Here is a 17,845-nt window from a genome sequence, read left to right on the forward strand (position 1 = left end):
TTCTGTGAGATGTTGTATTCTCAACTGTCCCCTTCCTGTCCCTTGCCCACCACCATTGTAGGGACCCGAAAGCCTGCTTGCTCAACAGTGATGTGTGTTGAAATAGTGCCCATTAGTTTTCAGTAGTTACCCTGGCCTGCATGTTAGCCTTCAGTTTAATGGCCTTTTTTATGTTCATTCATTTTATTTTATTTCCCATCGTGGTTTTGTTTATTTCTTTTTTGTTTTTTGTTTTTCTGTTCTCTTTTTTAAAACCGTCGTGGTTTGCCCTTCATATTTCCCAATGTTTGCACATGACAAGATGTTGCCATCCCAACATTACCTCCCACTTCACTGACCAGTGCCACTACTGACCATCTAGCACCAGCCACCACGGGACCTCTGCCTTCGGCTCCGCGGGACGTCGTGGCCTCGCTGGTCTCTACCCGCTTCATCAAACTGACGTGGCGGACGCCTGCCTCAGATCCTCACGGAGACAACCTCACCTACTCTGTCTTCTACACCAAGGAGGGCACAGCCAGGTAAGTGCCTGTGTGTCTGGGGCCGCTGGCTGCATCCTGGCCCGCCCAACCCAGGCCTGCTCCCCTGGCTCTTCGTCGTGCAGGATCTGTACCCGTTTTCTGTCCAGCAAATGTGATCACTGAGACGCCTCTTTCCTAATTTTAGGTCATTAGAAATAAATTCCCGAACAGACTAAGTCCTTGTATTCCTTCCTGCTTTTCTGGGACGACTTGGGGAGAGGGCAGATAGAGCTGTTTAGGTGGAAGCATGAACATGTAACCAAGGCTACCCTTTTGCTGTAAGATTCAGTCAGCACAGCCTGTAAGATCCAGCTCATTTAGAACATGCAGATTGTAGAACTTAAGGTGGACTTAATTTATTAAAGTAATCTGACATGAAAATTTGCCTGCAGCCTGAGGTGAATGTGGGCTGCTCAACTTCAGGGGTTTCCTTGATGACACACACGAGTTTTTAGAGATTAATTTCTTAAAACAGCATTTTCATTAAATTCCTCTCCATCTCTACCCCTTCCCAGAGCTCACTTCGCCTCTCCATTGCTTCTAGGAGATGATCCAGACTCTCCAGGCTCTTTCCAGTCTCGCTTCATTTTATCTGTCCAACCTTTTGTCCTTACCTTCCAGGGGGACTCGCTTCCTAAGGAAACCAGTCCAGTTCCTCTGCGTCGTGTGTTCTCTTCGTTCACTTCCCCTTTCTCAGCTAACGCTGCATTCAGTTAATCCTTCTCAGCCCAGGTTAAGCCCCATGAAGTCCTCATAAAGCTTTCTCTACCTTTTTCAGCACAGACAGCATTTTTCTTACGTGTGTTTGTACCACTCATATTGGCACTTGATTATAACACATGATTTTATACTGCCATGAGCTGTTACTCTTCTATTATTTTGTGTGTGTTTGTGTTGTTTTCTCAACCAGATTATAAACTCTGCGAGGAACCATGCCACATGCTGACTGTGCTTCTAACATGTGCTGTTACTTCACCCTAGAATAAGAAAGCTAAAATACCTGCTCTAGTTAGGGCCCTACCACATGAAATAAAGCTCGTATTTCTGCCAGGGTGCTGACATTTGATGTATATTGTCTTTAATACCAGACTAGCAAGTTCAGCAAGTAAAAGTAACTTAATCAAGTGATGAGCCCTTCATTTAACACTCTTAAGAAGTCTGAGTGACATAATTGGGCCAGATAGATGGAGCCACTCATTGGATGGTGTTTACCTGAGCACTGCACTGGATGTTTTGGGAATTACAAAGATAAGGAAACATAGTCCTGTGCACAAAAAGGGAAGACATTACTACCAAACAGCATTTGTGTTAAAATGTCTCCAATCAGCTTTGGAATCCCATCGCAGACTTCATAGGATTTCCCAGGAGGAAGCATTGAGCAGTTCTTCAGAACAGCAAGCTTCTTCCACTAGAGGACCTCACCCTGTCCTCCTACTGGAGGGCACTTCCCTCACAGTAACTGCCTGGCTGGCCCATGGCTGTCCCATCAGATGGCACCTCCCCAGGCCTTCCATGAACTCACCCAGCTTACTTCTCAGTCACTGCTACACTGTGGTGTACTGGGGCCAGTTGGTTCCCAAGCCAATGGTTAAATCGTCAGGAAGCTTTGCAAATGCATGACCTGACTTGGTGGCTTGAAATTGGGCATGGTGGCAGTACAGTGACAAGTACTGCAAACCAGAGCTGAATTGTTAAACATTTACCAGGACACCACTGCTGTCACTTTTTTTTTTTTTTTTTTTTTTGGCTTTTGTTTTGGAACATTTAACAACCAAAAATTTCTTTTAACATATTTATTGTGTCTATCTTGTTCAATAGAGTATCACCAGCACCTAGAACAGAGCCTGGCATATATTAGCACTAAATAAATATTTGTTAAGAAAATAAATTGATCTCAATCAGTGGAGAAATAATAGTTCTTCAAGAAATTGTGGAAATAATTGACTCCATTTGGTGGAAAGAATAAAAGTTCCATCTCTGTCTTGTATCATGTATAACAACAAACTATAGATTAAGAGATATTTTTAAAATTTATAAATGTATTAGAAGAAAATATAGAAACTGTTTTTATCATTTGAGTATGAAAGGCTTTTTAAAGGAAGAAAGAACACCCAAAAGCCATAACAGGGGAGACTGACAAAGTTTTATTATAAAAGTGTATATACATAACAGTGTAAAAATTCCATGTGATAAAACAAACAAAATCAAACTAGCAAGTTATAAGATAGGAAAAAAATTGTAATATTTATAAAAGATTTATTGATATCCAATCTAGATAAAGAGCTTCTATAAGACAGATATCCCAAGAGGCAAATGGTACGAGTAAGTAATTCACAGAAGTTAGTAGAAAACTCATTAAAATTAAAAAAAGGTTCTCATTATCACTCACAATCTTGGAAACATAAAATACTGAGTTACTGTTTTTCAGCTGTAAGGCTAGAAAATGTTTAAGTTTATAATATCCAGTGTTATGCAAGTTAAATAGTGTAAAGAAACCCAGTCTAGGTCCATGGTGACAGTATGAAGTACGGTACCCTTTGTCGAAGGTGATTTGGTAGGATTTTGTATCTTCTTAAACACATATACCCTTCAGTCCAACAGTTAGGCTTCTGGGTGTCTGTCGTACAGATATACTTGTGTACATATGCGTAGGGCACTCGTATAGGGTGTTTATTGCAGCATAGTTTGTAAGGATGAAGAAAGGAAACTGTACGTGTCTATTGGTAGAGGAATGGGCACATAATATATGTATATCCATATGCAGTCAATACAGGAATTTTTAAAGTGACTTATACCTGTGTATTTTGATATCTATTATGTAAATACAAATGCCCAGATGCCGTGATTCTTAACCAGGGGCAGTTTTGCCCCTGCCTCCCAGGAGACATTTGGCAATACCTGGTGACATTTCTGGTTGTCATAATTGAGATGGGAGGAGATGCTTACTAGCTTCTAGTGAGGAAGCCAGAGACGCTGATACACATCCTGCAGTGTACAGGACAACACGTACAACCAAGTATTATCCTGCCTAAAATCTCAGTAGTGCTGAGGTTGAGAAAGCCTGGCATGGAGAGATCTGGTAAGATTCAAGTCAATACATGCCACAGTTAGGTCTCGGGGTAGGGCAGATTTTTGAGGGCGAGATAAAAACTGGACTTTCACATTTTTTAACTATATGTAATTTTGTTTTTAATGAAAATCTATCCCAGTAAAATGTTCTTAATGTATCAGGGGGTTGAAATAAGCAGGGCTGATTAATAAATGAAATTGGAATTGAGGAGAATATAAAAGTTAAATTGGCAGGGGTACATAAAGGAAGAGAAGATGCAAGGAGGATCCAATTTAATTTGTGTGGCTGGTGTTTGAAGGGTGGGATACTAAGAAAGCTAGCCTAACTGGCCCTGAGTTTTTGAAGGAATTAGTGAGAGATTATAATAAAGTGGAAGTTTGGAGCCAAATGTTGGACTACCAGCAAAAATTTGGACATAATCAGTTAAGAAGGGATTATTTTAGACTCCTGAGCAGGTGTGCACTGCAATTCTGTGAAACAGCTATACTTATTAGCAGGTCTTTGCAAGCAGCACCCAGGATTAGAAGAAGCAGTGGAGTCAGGACACAAACCAGGAAGTCGTTATGTTATCTAGGAGTGTGGCAGGTAGAGCCTGGGTGAAGATGACAGCAGGGACCTGGAGGGGACAGGAAATCTGCGGACTACTTCAAAGGATGATTTTTCGAGACTATACTGTTTTTTGTCACTTCATTGCTTTATGATTTCTGAATAGAAGCAATGAAGGGGTAGAAAGGACACTTGAGCAGAAAGACTAGATCCTCGTTATTTATTTTATAAAGAAAATTTATTTAAATCAGGTTAAATTTTCTCATCAAAAAATGAGGGTAGTAACTTTTCTTCACAGACTTATAATAAGAATTCAATGTGAACCTCCATTTATAAATTCTCCTACTTCTTGCGTTTGAAAACTCAACCACCAGGTGGCACTATGTGCCCTGTTCATGAGCTATAATTCTGTTGGATTCCTGAGTTTCCTGGATTTCAAAGGGTCTTTGCTCTGCCTTTTCAGCTATGACATGTTAGCTTTTTTTTTTTTTTTTCTTGCCCAATGCCTTTAATGTATACAGCAGTACTTTTCTCATATTAACTACTAAATGGAGAACACAGAATAAGTTATTCCAGAAATCAGTCATGTTTTAGAGATGGACAGAGCCTTACGCAGCTGTTAGTCTAGTCTGGCAATTGGTAAACTATAGACCTTGGGCCAAATCAGACTTGTTATTTTTATGGCCCAAGAGCTAAGAATAGTTTTTACATTTTCAAATGGTTATATTGTAATAGGTCATATAAGTAACTACATAATATTTTCCATTTGGCCTGTAAATATTGACTATCAGGCCCTTTAAGAAAAAGTTTGACACCCTGGTCTCATATTTTTCATTTAATACATGAAGAAACAGGCCCAGAAAGAACTAGTGACTTGCCCAGGCTCCCCTAGCACGCTAGTAGTGTTGTCAGAACTAGAAATGTGGAGCTTCCAATGTCGGACCCAACACTGTCTTAGTATAAAGTGTACCTTTTTCTTTCTCTTTTGATTCTCAGCTAACACATCATTTAATCTAAGTCCCGTTGTAACCTCACACATTTATGAGAATTACCCTTTATAATTCACCCTGGATCTTGTCCTGAAGTCAGAAGGTTTTTTTCCTAGACAGACACTTGATTGTGGACCTCGGAGCAATCTAGTATTTGGAGCCTTTTCAGGTGCTGAATATCGTCTCAGGGACTCATAACTGTTACTGATTTTTTCATTACAATGCTTGTGTTGAAATTTGTCCTAGGTTTTTAGTTCCCTTCACTTGTTTCTCCAATTTGTTCCCTTCCACATAGGAACAAAGATACACATGATATGGTTACTATACCAGATTTGAGTATCGGAAGGCCTCTTTCCATTCACTCAGCCACATTGGTGGCGCTGTTTCCGTGTATGAGTCTCTGCTAAGTGCTTCCGTCGTATGTGAACATGAAGGAGACACTCTTTCATTTTAAAGTAAAATAGCGGCCCCCATTTTTCTCAGAGGGAACGTGTTCAAACTTCTGTGTGTAGAGCGAGCAAAACAGACTTAAAATCTGTGCTCTCACAGGAGCTTTTGGTTTAGTGAAATGTAAAATACCCTACTTTCTTTTAGACAGCAGTCATTTATGATCAAACCAAGTGTCAGAAACCTCACATGTGAGAAACCATTTGACATCCTCCTCCTACACCTTGTGAATTAGAGGTTTAGCTGAAGAGAAAATAATATCCATGAGTCTCTCAAGTATCTCTGAGTAATGCCTTCTGTTACCAGAGTACTCTTTCCAGTGGACCTGATTACCCACAAAGCACCTCTGTAAATACCATGTGGGTACTGTTTGTTTTGATTAAAAGAAGAACGTTTAGAGAACTATAGAAAACTACTAAAAAACACCTAAATCTCTGAAATGCAAATGTTCATATGCAGTCAGACGAATTGGCATGTAGTCATGTAGAACTAAGCAAATTTTCATCAGTAATTTCAGGGGAAATTATCAATATTTTAAAGTAAGAATTTTAATTCAGTGGATTAGGTAATTTCAAATAATATCTTCCACGGAATAGTTCTGGGCCCTTTTATTACTCAAGACAGATACAGAGCTTTTGTCACAGGATTGGCAATTCTTAAAGACTAGCTCTTTGTCTAAAACAAAAAAATTCCTTCACATCATTTGTTGAAAATTCTTGTGTAGTATAATATGGCTTTTGTTATAGTAAGTACAGCAGACTGAGCATAATTATGGACGCAAGTGTGGGTCAACAGGTTCCCCAAGATACAGCCTGAAAGCTCTCTTTTTTGAAGAACCTAGAAAATTGCTTTTATATTTTCATCTCTTACCTTAGAGTGCTAGATTTATTTGTACTGTTTGTGATGAGATTTGTCAGGCATTTCAAATCAGTTTGAAAATCATTCAAAAAGAGTATTCATTTTAAGAAATAGATTATAAAAATCCAGTATCATGATTAGCTTATTTTATAGATTTTTAGGATTCATTTAAATTGTTAATGTTTGACTTGTTCTCAATTTTAAGAGTGATAATCTCTAATTTTGTTTTTATTGAGAGTCTATTATCCAAAATACTGGGGATGCCAAAAAAAGTATACACATTTTAAGAGATGTTATCTACCATAATTCAATTCAACTTTTCGAAGTTGAATTGAATTACGGTAGCAATGTGTAGGTAGGTAGTATGATGTTTGCTCAAAAGATGGCATGGCGTCAATCAAGTGAATGCTAGCGTCATTCATTGTATTACAATTTTAATACCGTTTTTTCCTTTCTTAAAATGTGTATACATTTTTTGGCACCCTTTGTATACACAGCATCCCTTGATACTTGCTATGAAAATTGGGTCATACCTGTAGTTACCTTCTGTTTGTTGCCCTGAGAATCGCCTCTTAAAACCCAATAATTCCTAAAGCCTACAAAATCGAAGACCTACTGCCTCATTGAAATGGCACTGAGAAGACCCTGGTCTGTGTCTTCTCTGCAAGGAAGTTGTGGTTGTGACCAGTGATATCAGTAATATTTAAGCAAGAACGTCAGCAAGTTATCAGGCATGTATGACATTGCTCTTTGCAAGTTTCCATATTCTACTGTGCACTGTTCCATCCCCAGCAGTTTCTTTTTTTCTTTTTTGAGAGTTAATTTGACCTAAATTGTTCAGATTCTGATGTGATGTGGCATCTTTAGGCATTGCAAAGAAAATGAAACTACACATTTTAGAAATATTCCTAATGGAGTCTCTCCAAATCCCTCTTTGTCGAAAGGGAACGTGTCGAGAATACCAGTCGCCCAGGAGAAATGCAGGTGACCATTCAGAACCTAATGCCAGCGACTGTGTATGTCTTCAGAGTTATGGCTCAGAATAAGCATGGCTCCGGAGAGAGTTCAGCGGCACTTCGTGTAGAAACACAGCCTGAAGGTAAGTCTCCTGCCTGAGGTAGGCCTTCCTAGCAGTTTACCTGATGTGTAGCTTTGCACACCACAGCAGAGCAAAACATAGCAGTTCTTCGCCTTTAAGAATGAATTAATTGGGAGAGATAATTTAATTCACATCAAACCGTGACAGATGGTGTAAGACAACATAACTCTGCTGATATATTCTCAAATTTTACTGATCCTTTAAGACCTAACACAGGCGCCTTCTAGAATCTTTCCTCTGATGCTAGCTAACATTGTATCTCTACAGTTCTAAGATACATTACCACTTCCTTCTTTGATTTGTGATTATGACTGCCTCTCATTTATTTTATGGCAAAGACCAGAGTCTGTCATCCCTGCATTTCCCACAGTATCTAATGCAGTGCCTGACACATGCAGCAGGTATTCACTGTGATCTTTACACACAACATGCTCTTCAGAATTTCTTTAAGGCTTTTCTTTGGACCTGTGGTCTTTTGTGCTAAATAGTGTTACTTCCAGTTACATTGTCCAAGATTTTCTGCAACTGAAATGAGTGTCAGGTTGATTTATCTTATAAATGTTTTGTATGTTTTAAATTATGGTTGTAAACTATAGGCCTGAAATTATAAGAAGCCATCGAATCATAACTAATGCTTTTCCCACGAGGCTTTCTTCTACACTCTCACTTTGTTTGAATACAAGACACTGTTTTTCCTCATAGCCTTCTCCAGTTTTCTTTTGCTATTAACTGCACTGGTATTCCATGTTAACAGACTTCCAGTAACAAAGATGTTACTTCAGCAGTGTAGCATGTATGATACATGTGTGGAAGCTACTGACCAGGGAACTAAAAAGATTTCATAAATTTGCCCGGGAAGCTATGGAAATAATTCAGAGACTTTACTGGTTTGATGTATGGAGTAAGTAAAGTTCAGGAGCTTGGAATTTCACTTTCTAATGCTGTAGCAAAACATTCACTCGTGGACCATTCAGTGGGTAGCCCTGTGCTACACAAGGTATCAGAGAGGTGGGCAAGCACAGGTAGGAGTTCTCCTCTTAAAGAACGAGCAGTCAGGATGGGGGCCATTGAGCGTTTCAGTGACAACGCTTAAAGGTCAGGAACCAAACCCAGGCGAGAACAAGAGGGCCACCAGAGAATCAGGAGGTTGATTTTGGGAAAGAATGTGTTCTCATTACAGGGAAAGGATGTTGAATTTCACAGTTGTGTTCAGATAAGAGCAGGAACAGTCGGTTAGATTTCAAGCTCAATTTTCTTCCATTAACTTCCATGTACAGGTGTCATTCATGAGAGATACTGGGATACAAACCAAGGAACAGTCACTGTAAAAGTCAGGCATATCAAGGCAGGTTCCTAGGAAAAGATGAGACCCGAGTTCTCCTTGAAGTCTTTGACTTAGAGCAGGCATTCCCGGGGAAGGAAACTGCATGCATGACCCAGTTCCCCAATAGGACCGAACTACACATGCAGGTGAGGCACGATGAAGTAAAGGAAAGGACCACTGGATTTGATCCTGTGCGAGAGCCTCATCCAGGGCTGTGAACCTCCTGAAGATACATGAAAATATGTGTGGGTCTGTCCGTAGCCGCATTTTCCTTGGGAAAGAGCCTGTGTCTTTCATTCTCATTTGAGAACTTACGAGTAAAACTGTTGAGAAGGGTCACGGTCAGTTTGGAGATGAGGGAAAGAAGTAAGGGAAGGAAGGTCTCTTGAGCCTGCCCAGTGCCAGTCATGTGCTAGGCGGTCTAGGGGTGAAGGCAAGTTCAGACTTGACTTCTGTGCACAAGTCTGGTACCAGTGACACACACGTAAATAGACGATAGTGCGATGTGCTGTCACCAGGAGGAAAGTCGGTGGCACAGTAATTTGTTCAAGGAGTTTGATTCTCGATAAGAATATGGATTACAGATGGAATGGGCAACAGATTGTGGTGAGGGCATGTTAGGGATGGAGAGCGACTCGAACATGTTTTGGCAAAAGAGAAGGCTGTGGGGCAGAGCGATTTGCATTCCTCTGGAGGCGTTCAGCCGACGTGGGGAGGCTGATGTGGTGGAGTCGGCCCTTGGAAAATGGTTTGTGAATATTTAGCTTCACAAACCAACTTAAAAATGTTTCCATTTATTCCACTCTACAGCTAAACTGAAAGAATGTATTAGTGCCTTTTTTAGGATCATATTTATTTATGTTTAGCAGATGAATGTATAGAATGTGATTTTAAGGGAGTTTGGGGTCTGTTTTGTTTTCCTTCCTCTTTAATAAGTTAGAGGAAAGTTTTCCATGTCAGCTGAAGTTTGACAGATTCCACTGTCAGGCTGCACAAAATATGCTCTTAACATTAAGTGAATAACGTGATTCATGACTAAAAAAGGTAAACAACTGTCAGAATAACCATATTCAGGTTTCTCTACTTTGGTAGCAAAACTGATCTTAAGCTGTGGTGCTGTTATTTAAGAAAGCGAGTTTGTTTTACATTTTGTTAGTGTTTTTCCCTTTCCTTAAATCTAATGGATGTGTGTTACAGAAGCACTAGCGCCAGAGAAGCTGTTTTCAAATCTAGAGTGTCCAGAGTGTAAGCACAGGCAGCCCCCCAGGATTTGTGGTAAGCTGGGGCCTCCCTTCAGTCAGGCAGAAGGAACATAGTAAACGGTGTCAGAGCCTCCTGGGAGCTCGAGCTGGACAGTCCGTCCGTCCATCATTGAGCCTTCAGTCACGTACATCCTGTGGAGGGGCTGTGATAGTCTCCTACTGGTCTCGAGTCCAGGCTTCAGAATCAGACAGTACTCACTCCTGACTCACCACTCACCAACTGCCCATCACTTAGCCGTGATTCTTAACCTCCCAGCCTCACCTATGAACAGGGATAACAGTATCCATCTCATTGGGGTGAGTGTAAAGATTATATAGATGTCATTTTAATATGTAAAGCATGCAATGCTATACGGATTGTAAGCTTGCAATAAATGGCAGCTATTTATTAATTGTCTAGGCTTATTCCCTTACTGTTTTTCTTCCATGCGTGTGCTCACAAGTGCTTTCTAAACACATACCTGATCACATCATGTCATGTTCCTGCTCATAATTTTTCAGTAAATATCTCATACTTACAAGACATAATCCAAAGTCCATAGCAGGGCATTGAGGTCCTCCATTATCTGGCTGCTGTCCTCCTTTTCAGCATTCTTTCTCCCACATCCACTCTCTGTTTCAGCCTGAACCACAAAACGCTGTTCTCACATACTGTTCCCCCTCAACTAGAGTAACATTCCCCTTGGTATCTGAGAAAACGATTCCTTTTTCTTACTCCCAGAGGTCTTCACCAATCTTTCCCTTTTCTGCCCACCCCCTTCCAAAGCAGAATTGTGTGCGCTCTTCTTTCTGTTGTTGTTACAATCATTGCCTGACTATTAGCACTTCTGACATAGTTTGTAACCATTTATGTACCTGACTCTCCTCTAGACTGGGAGTTCTTTGTGGGCCATCACCGTGTCCTACTACCTGGTGAGAGAAGCCTGTCGTTTTGTGATGGTGGCTTCATATATGCTGCCGTCCCACTGCAAAACTAGGCTTGTTCATAAAGCACAAAAAGGAGTCTGCAGTGTGCATTTTTCCTCTTTTAATGAATTTGACATACTTCACAGATAATTTTTAGTTTTAAGTCATAAAAAGGGAAATTTGTTTAATGATATGTTATCCTAAAGCAACTTCAGTCAAATCAATTGTTTCCTTAGTGTTTTGGTTTTAAAACATGGCCATTATGACATTATTGCTGAGTGGTTATTGAGGAGTGCAGTAAATTTCATTTATGTCTTGCTGTCTTGGAATTTTCTTTCTAGTCCAGCTCCCTGGCCCAGCACCGAACATCCGAGCATACGCAGCTTCACCTACTTCCATCACTGTAACCTGGGAAACTCCATTGTCCGGCAATGGGGAAATTCAGAATTATAAATTGTACTACATGGAAAAAGGGACTGATAAAGAACAGGTATAAGATGAAGCCATTTTTTAAAATTTATTTTTCAGTTACAGTTGACATGCATTATTATGTTAGTTAAAGGTGTACCACATAGTGATTAGGCATTTATATAACTTATGAAGTGATCACCCCAGTAAGTCCAGCACCCATCTCACGTCATACATAGTTATTACATGAAGTCATTTTTCAATCCATTGATTGGAATAGTAGAGTTGAGTTATTATTTCCAAAACTCAGTACTTGCTTGTCTAGAAATCTGAGAAGAAAAAAAGTGGTATAGGAAATGAAAAGTTGGCATATTCTATTTCTTTATGCCAAGATTTATTCTGTAGTTTTTACCAGCAAGGGTTACTAAACATCAAGCAGTATTTCTCAGTAAATTGCCAGTGTTTATGATTAATCTGCTTTGACTGTTAAATAACATTCTGTAAAAGGGATAAAAAAAAATCTGCATTGTCGAACCATATGACTTCACTGATATGTGGGATATAAAACTGAAAGCAACAAAGGAACAAGACAAACAAGTAAAGAAACAAAAACTCATAGACACAGACAACAGTTTAGTGGTTACTAGAGGGGAAGGGGGAAAGGGAGTTGGTAGAAGAGGGAAAAGGGGGTCAAATATATGGTGATGGAAGGAGAACTGACTCTGGGTGGTGAGCACACAACATGATAAATAGATGATATCGAATTGTACACCTGAAATATAGAATTGTACACTAGTATAGGTATAGAATTGTACATTAGTAATTTTACTCATCATTGTCACCCCAATAAATTTAATTTAAAAAAGATAATTAAAAAATCTGCATTGGGTCAAATATAGAATTTGTATAGTTAATTCTTTGTAGCATTTCTCTTCGTATGAGTTGTGCATATATAAATTTTATTTTATTCTAGGATGTTGACGTTTCGAGTCACTCTCACACCATTACTGGGTTGAAAAAATACACAGAGTATAGTTTCCGAGTGGTGGCCTACAATAAACATGGTCCTGGGGTCTCCACACAAGATGTTGCTGTTCAGACCTTGTCAGATGGTGAGTGTTTGCTTTGCAACAAAGTCCTGTGCCTGGGGCCCCGGTGGCAGTAGGATCACGGGCTTTGATGGCAAGAAGGTTCTGTTCCAGTGCAAGTTGCCCTTTCTCGTACAGTGACTATCAAGCCAATGACCATGTGAGAACGTGTTTCCTCATGTGAAATGTGGATGATGCCGCCTTCACTGGGTGGCTGGACAGATTCCATGAGACAGCGTAGAACATGGTAGCACCTGTGCCGTGTTTTTCTTCTCAGTAGGGGCTTCTGTATAAGTAATACTGCTGCTTGTTCATAACAGACTATTCCAGGGCTGTGGGCAGGCTCGCCTTGCTCTGCTTAGGATCACATGTGCATGCCAAATGGGCCTTTTTTAGTCCTGTGTTTGGGGACAGTTTCCTTTCTTACCTGTGACTGAATTTGTAAGTTAAAACATATACTCATTACCTAGAACAGTATTTTTCCAAACTGCAGCTTCCAAAGAGATTGAGTAGGTCAAGACCATCATTTTAAAAATAAGTAGTTTTTAGAATTGAACAGAAAAAGAGCTCATTGCACTTAGTAAGTGTGTGTATTGTTTCCTGAAACTCAGGTAAATCCAATGTGTTACAAAAAAGTCGTTTTCTAAAGAATGCGCATATATATACATATGTATATATGTATCTCTTATATATAAACATGCATGCTTCAGAAGCTATAGTTTGATTCCTTTAAGCAAATGGTCCAACATAACATCAGCAACAAAGGAGCCGACCGACATCGTGAGCGTCCCAATGTGGTGCATTGAGAGAGACAATGCCTGTTTCACCTGTCGTATCCCCGTTAAAATGTTTAACTTGACTCTGACCATGATGAAACAATAAGACATACCCAAATTGAGGGAAATTCTGCAAAGAAATAAACTGGCCTGAATTCTTAAAAAATATTAGTCTCATGAAAGAAAAAAAAAGGTTAGGGACTCATTCTAGAATCTAGATTAAAGAAATAAAACAGGTATGATCTTTGACTGTATCTGGGAGTAAAAAAGTAATGAAGGGCACTATTGATACATTTACTTAATGTTAGAGAGGTATAGTATAGGCAGTATTACATATTAGATATTAGGTATATTAGGTGACATTGTTGTGTTGAGATCACATTTTCTGGATGTGCTCATTGTGTTTTAGTTTTGTTGGAGAAGGCCCTGCTCTTAGGAAGCACATACTGCAGTCGCTCGGAGCGCAGCGATGACTGCAGTTGTCTCTCCGACGACTCGGACGCAATGTGCCGGGAGATAACCTGTGTGCGCACAGGGAGAGAAATAAGCAGATGTGGCAGAGCGTTAACCGTGGGTGAACCCAGGGAAAGAACATACGGCATTCATTGTATTATTCTTGCCACTCTTTTCTGTGTGCTTGACATTTTTCAGGATAAAATGCTGAGGAAGATAATTGCAAACTAGAGTTTGGTTAGCCAACTGCACAAGCCAGTTGGTCAAGACTTTTGAGGAAAGCTGAGGTGGGAATGTTTAATGTAAGCTTTGAAATCTGCACACGAGCGTGTTTTAACTGCACTCAGTGGGTTGGCATGCCGACTTTAGTGCCTGCCAAGGAACCGCACGTGTCTGAGCGTGTGGCTGACAGCAGCACTTGGGAGTAAGACAGATCCTGGTTCCTATGCAAATACCACCAGTACCGCGGGGTAGAGATTTGAACCTCATCTGCAAAATGGGGCAGTAATGGGAACTCCCTGGTGGGATTGTTGTAAGGATTAAGTCCCTGCTGTAGGAGCAGCAGCCAGTCTCAGCTGTGATGAAGATGAAGAAGAAGAAGACAGCAGCAACTCTGCCGGCTGCCTGTGCAGCCAGGGCAGAGGTCCTGCAGGGAGAGGACGGGACCCATCTCTTTCAAAGCACAGGTGCCTCCGTCCTACTCCAGACCCGCCCGGCCTGACCGACCGTCTGTTTGGGTTGAGGCCTGAGGCACTTTGTAAAGTTACCGCATTGAGCAAGAAATAGTCTCTGTGCTCCAAGCCTAAAGTGCCGTGGACACTTGGTTATGTACCTGGTCACCAGATGGAGAAAGGGAGAAAGAAGTTTCCCTGGGACGGATGAGGAGAGAAGAGCTGAAGTCAGCATTTTGTGAGGGGAGAGGAGACTAATTGGATCCCCTAAATTCTCTTTGCTTGCTGTAGTTACTACGAATGGGGTGCTGGAGGGTGTGTATACCATAAACTTGGACGTGTACCCCCTCTTATGTTCTAATATGTGAGGAACTAAAGCTGTGCAGATGTTTGTTTAAGCAACAGTCTCAAACTCCTCACATCTAAATGAGTGTTTCCTGCTATAGAGCTGCCTTGGAAGCCAGATGGTCACGTTACTGAAGCTGTCATTGCTTAAATATCTCGCTTTACCTGGGAAGTGCCTTCAAAACCCACTCCGGAACACCCCAAGAAAGCAGGCTCACTGCTGCACGTCACATTTCAGACTCAGTGACACTACCCACTTCCTTCACGTGCCATATTCATTAGACTTGTTTGCAAGAAATTTGGGGCTCTTCCCCCAAAATAAAGATATACTATCACCAAGAATAATTAAAAGAATACGTTGAAAGTTCAGAATGCATCTGGGGTCCAGAAAAGTAGACGTCACTGTCACATCCTGGAAACCAGTATCCGACTTCCCAAAGGGACAGCCTGACTTTGGTGCACATATATGAAGCTATCCCAGTTTTTTAAACGAATCAAACATGGCCTCATCTTACCCACACACTGCTGCCAACATGAGGGCCCTGTCATTTGCGTTTAGACCCCCAGGTTAGCAGTGTTTGAGATGTGCATTTGACTAAGGTCCGGTCAAGAACAGTCACATGAGGGGTGATATGTGGGTGACTGAAAAAACTTTTTTTCTCTTTTTTCTGCCTGTCCAGCTCCCAGTGCTGCTCCTCAGAATCTATCCTTAGAAGTAAGAAATTCAAAGGTGAGACCTCATGTTGCTGATGTTCATTTTTCTGATATATTATTAAGCCTCAGAAGGGCTCACAGAGGGAGATCTGTATCGAAATAGTCTTATTAATCAAGCAGAGAAATAAGGTTACCTAGATGGTAGTCTTGCCAGTGAAGCTCGGCTTAGAAACCAACTCCCGTTTATTGTTTCACTTCACTGCCTGTCTCTGATGCCGAAATTACGTTAGCCTTTCTGCACAGATATTGCCATTGTTATGTAAATCATTACATTGTAGATCTTACCAGTGCAAACCGAAGAAAGAAGTAAGTTGTCTGAGATGCCACAGCCCCTCAGCCCTGGGAGACGCGCCCAGTGCATCTGTCAGATGGTCCCAGCCCGGTCACTGCACACTAAGGCATGGATGGCCCTCGAGGGCCCAGATCCCCCTGGATGACACAGAGAGTTGGGAGGTCCAGTCCTTCCAAGAGCACTGTTGGACTCCTGTGAGAAACAGCCAACCTCTTTGTGAAGAGTTTTAGACAGGAGTTGTCCAGTTTCATCTCTTCCACAGTAGAAATGGGAAGAGAACCTTACACCTAACAATACTTTACTTCCTAATCCACGTGCCTCCGACTTTATGTTTTCTTCTGAAAACTTCTTTGAGACTTTTGCCCAGTGTCTTCATACTAGCAAGACCCCAGGAGATCAAGGGCCCAGAGTCTACTGCCCACAAATATAGTCTCCCAGTTGGATCATTGGGGGTTTCAAAATTGAAAACTATTTTTGAGTGATTATTAAATAACTTAGTAAAACTCTGAGCACCCTGCTGCCTCCATGTTCCTTCTCTTTGCACAGTGAATTCAGGGTAATAATACCTAAAACAGTTAGGAGCAAGCATTGACACACTTGTCTTTTCCCTGTGAACTTGTCTTTCCCAGAGCATTCTGATTCACTGGCAGCCGCCTCCCCCAGCCACACAAAATGGGCAGATTACTGGCTACAAGATTCGCTACCGAAAGGCCTCCCGAAAGAGCGATGTCACTGAGACCTTGGTAACTGGAGCACAGCTGTCTCAGCTGATTGAAGGTAAACCGCTGTGCACGTAGGCAAAAGCCAGGAGGTGGTGTCTCTCTCAGACATGAGTTGCGCTCGTCTAATGACTGCTCTGACTTATACTAACAAAATAAAAATGGTTCAAAAGAACTTGTAATGGTTCAGTCTACTCCCAACGTGATAAAAATTAATGGAAAACACCATTACAAGTTCTGTCATCTCTGAATGGTAAGGTTGTGATTAAGTTTTATTTCCTTACTTGTGTTTTTTCTATATTCTCCATGTTGTCTTTTTTGAATATATACTGGAGGTGCCAAAAAAATGTATGCAAGTGGACACTTTGGTCAACATTGCTCAAGCAGTATCCGCCATAATCAGAAGTGTCTGGACGCTGATGGTAACTACTTTAAGAAGCTCTTGTAATTGGAGAAGTCAAATGTGACTTGTATTCATCTTTTGTTATCAGTATATATTGAGTATTACAATTTTAACACAGTTTCCTTTCTTTAAATGTGTATACATTTTTTTGACACCCTCTCTCTGTATATTGCTTTTTTTGTAATCTGAAAAGAGGATTAAACAAAGCTATACAAGCAAAGGCCTCTGCTCAATCTAGTTGGTTGCAGAGTCTGCAAAATGGTTTTATAACACTGACACCATTCATGTATATGTGGCCTGAAACATTTGTGAATAGCGATGGCAGTGCAGTAATCATTCTCGCTGCTATGGACACAATAAAGCTCTAGAAAATTCTGTCAGGGATCGCTCCTCTTGTGCCGTTTTTCCTTTATGTGCAGCACAGCAAGTGGCAGACCTGCTGAGAGTGGACGCTAATGCATGTCTAGTATGGGTCCCCCCATAGATGACAGTATCCCCATCTTCTTTCCTCAAGTAGGGGAGGCAGGGTTAGCTTAGCAAGGCAAGTGGATTTTGCGGGAGGAAGAACCATGGGAGGAAGATGAAGTGCTTTTTGCTCTTTGGATGTTGGGACTGTGCTTACAAACAGGTGCCCCTAAGAAACCCTGATGGTGTTCGCTAGCAGAGCTGGGAGAAGAGAATTGGAGATATTGTCATTATTCTGTAAGCCCTGAGAATGAATTTCATCACCCTTGGGGAACTCTAAACCTTCATTGTGCCCCTCCTGGGAAGACATTGAAGGAAGCAGAGGAGCTTGACATCATCCACTTTCCTGTGCCCTCAGGGGCAAGGTTCTTGACAGAACCAAGATCTGGGATCAAAAAGTGTAATGAGTCTCCCCTTCTTTATAGATGTGAGTTTCTAGAACTTGAGAGAGCCACTGACAGTGGAACACTGTACTCTGGGAGTCCAGCA

At 41.0% G+C, this 17,845-nt stretch overlaps 1 protein-coding gene across 8 annotated transcripts in view; it reads left to right on the plus strand.

The window, feature by feature from the left end:
• The window catches only part of NEO1 (neogenin 1), a 213,742-nt gene that overhangs the window by 154,015 nt on the left and 41,882 nt on the right, over window positions 1-17,845 (plus strand). For 5 of the 8 annotated variants that reach the window (XM_033107554.1, XM_033107561.1, XM_033107555.1 and 2 more), the window contains exons 8-13: window positions 302-521; window positions 7,376-7,530; window positions 11,364-11,512; window positions 12,404-12,542; window positions 15,444-15,493; window positions 16,399-16,546. In XM_033107554.1, coding sequence (XP_032963445.1) covers window positions 302-521; window positions 7,376-7,530; window positions 11,364-11,512; window positions 12,404-12,542; window positions 15,444-15,493; window positions 16,399-16,546 — 861 coding nt within the window. The remainder of the gene's footprint in view (window positions 1-301; window positions 522-7,375; window positions 7,531-11,363; window positions 11,513-12,403; window positions 12,543-15,443; window positions 15,494-16,398; window positions 16,547-17,845) is intronic. The other 3 variants (XM_033107562.1, XM_033107557.1, XM_033107560.1) reach the window with 1 other exon arrangement.

The sequence above is a fragment of the Rhinolophus ferrumequinum genome, chromosome 6, assembly GCF_004115265.2.
Source record: "Rhinolophus ferrumequinum isolate MPI-CBG mRhiFer1 chromosome 6, mRhiFer1_v1.p, whole genome shotgun sequence".
Classification (NCBI taxonomy): Eukaryota; Metazoa; Chordata; class Mammalia; order Chiroptera; family Rhinolophidae; genus Rhinolophus; species Rhinolophus ferrumequinum.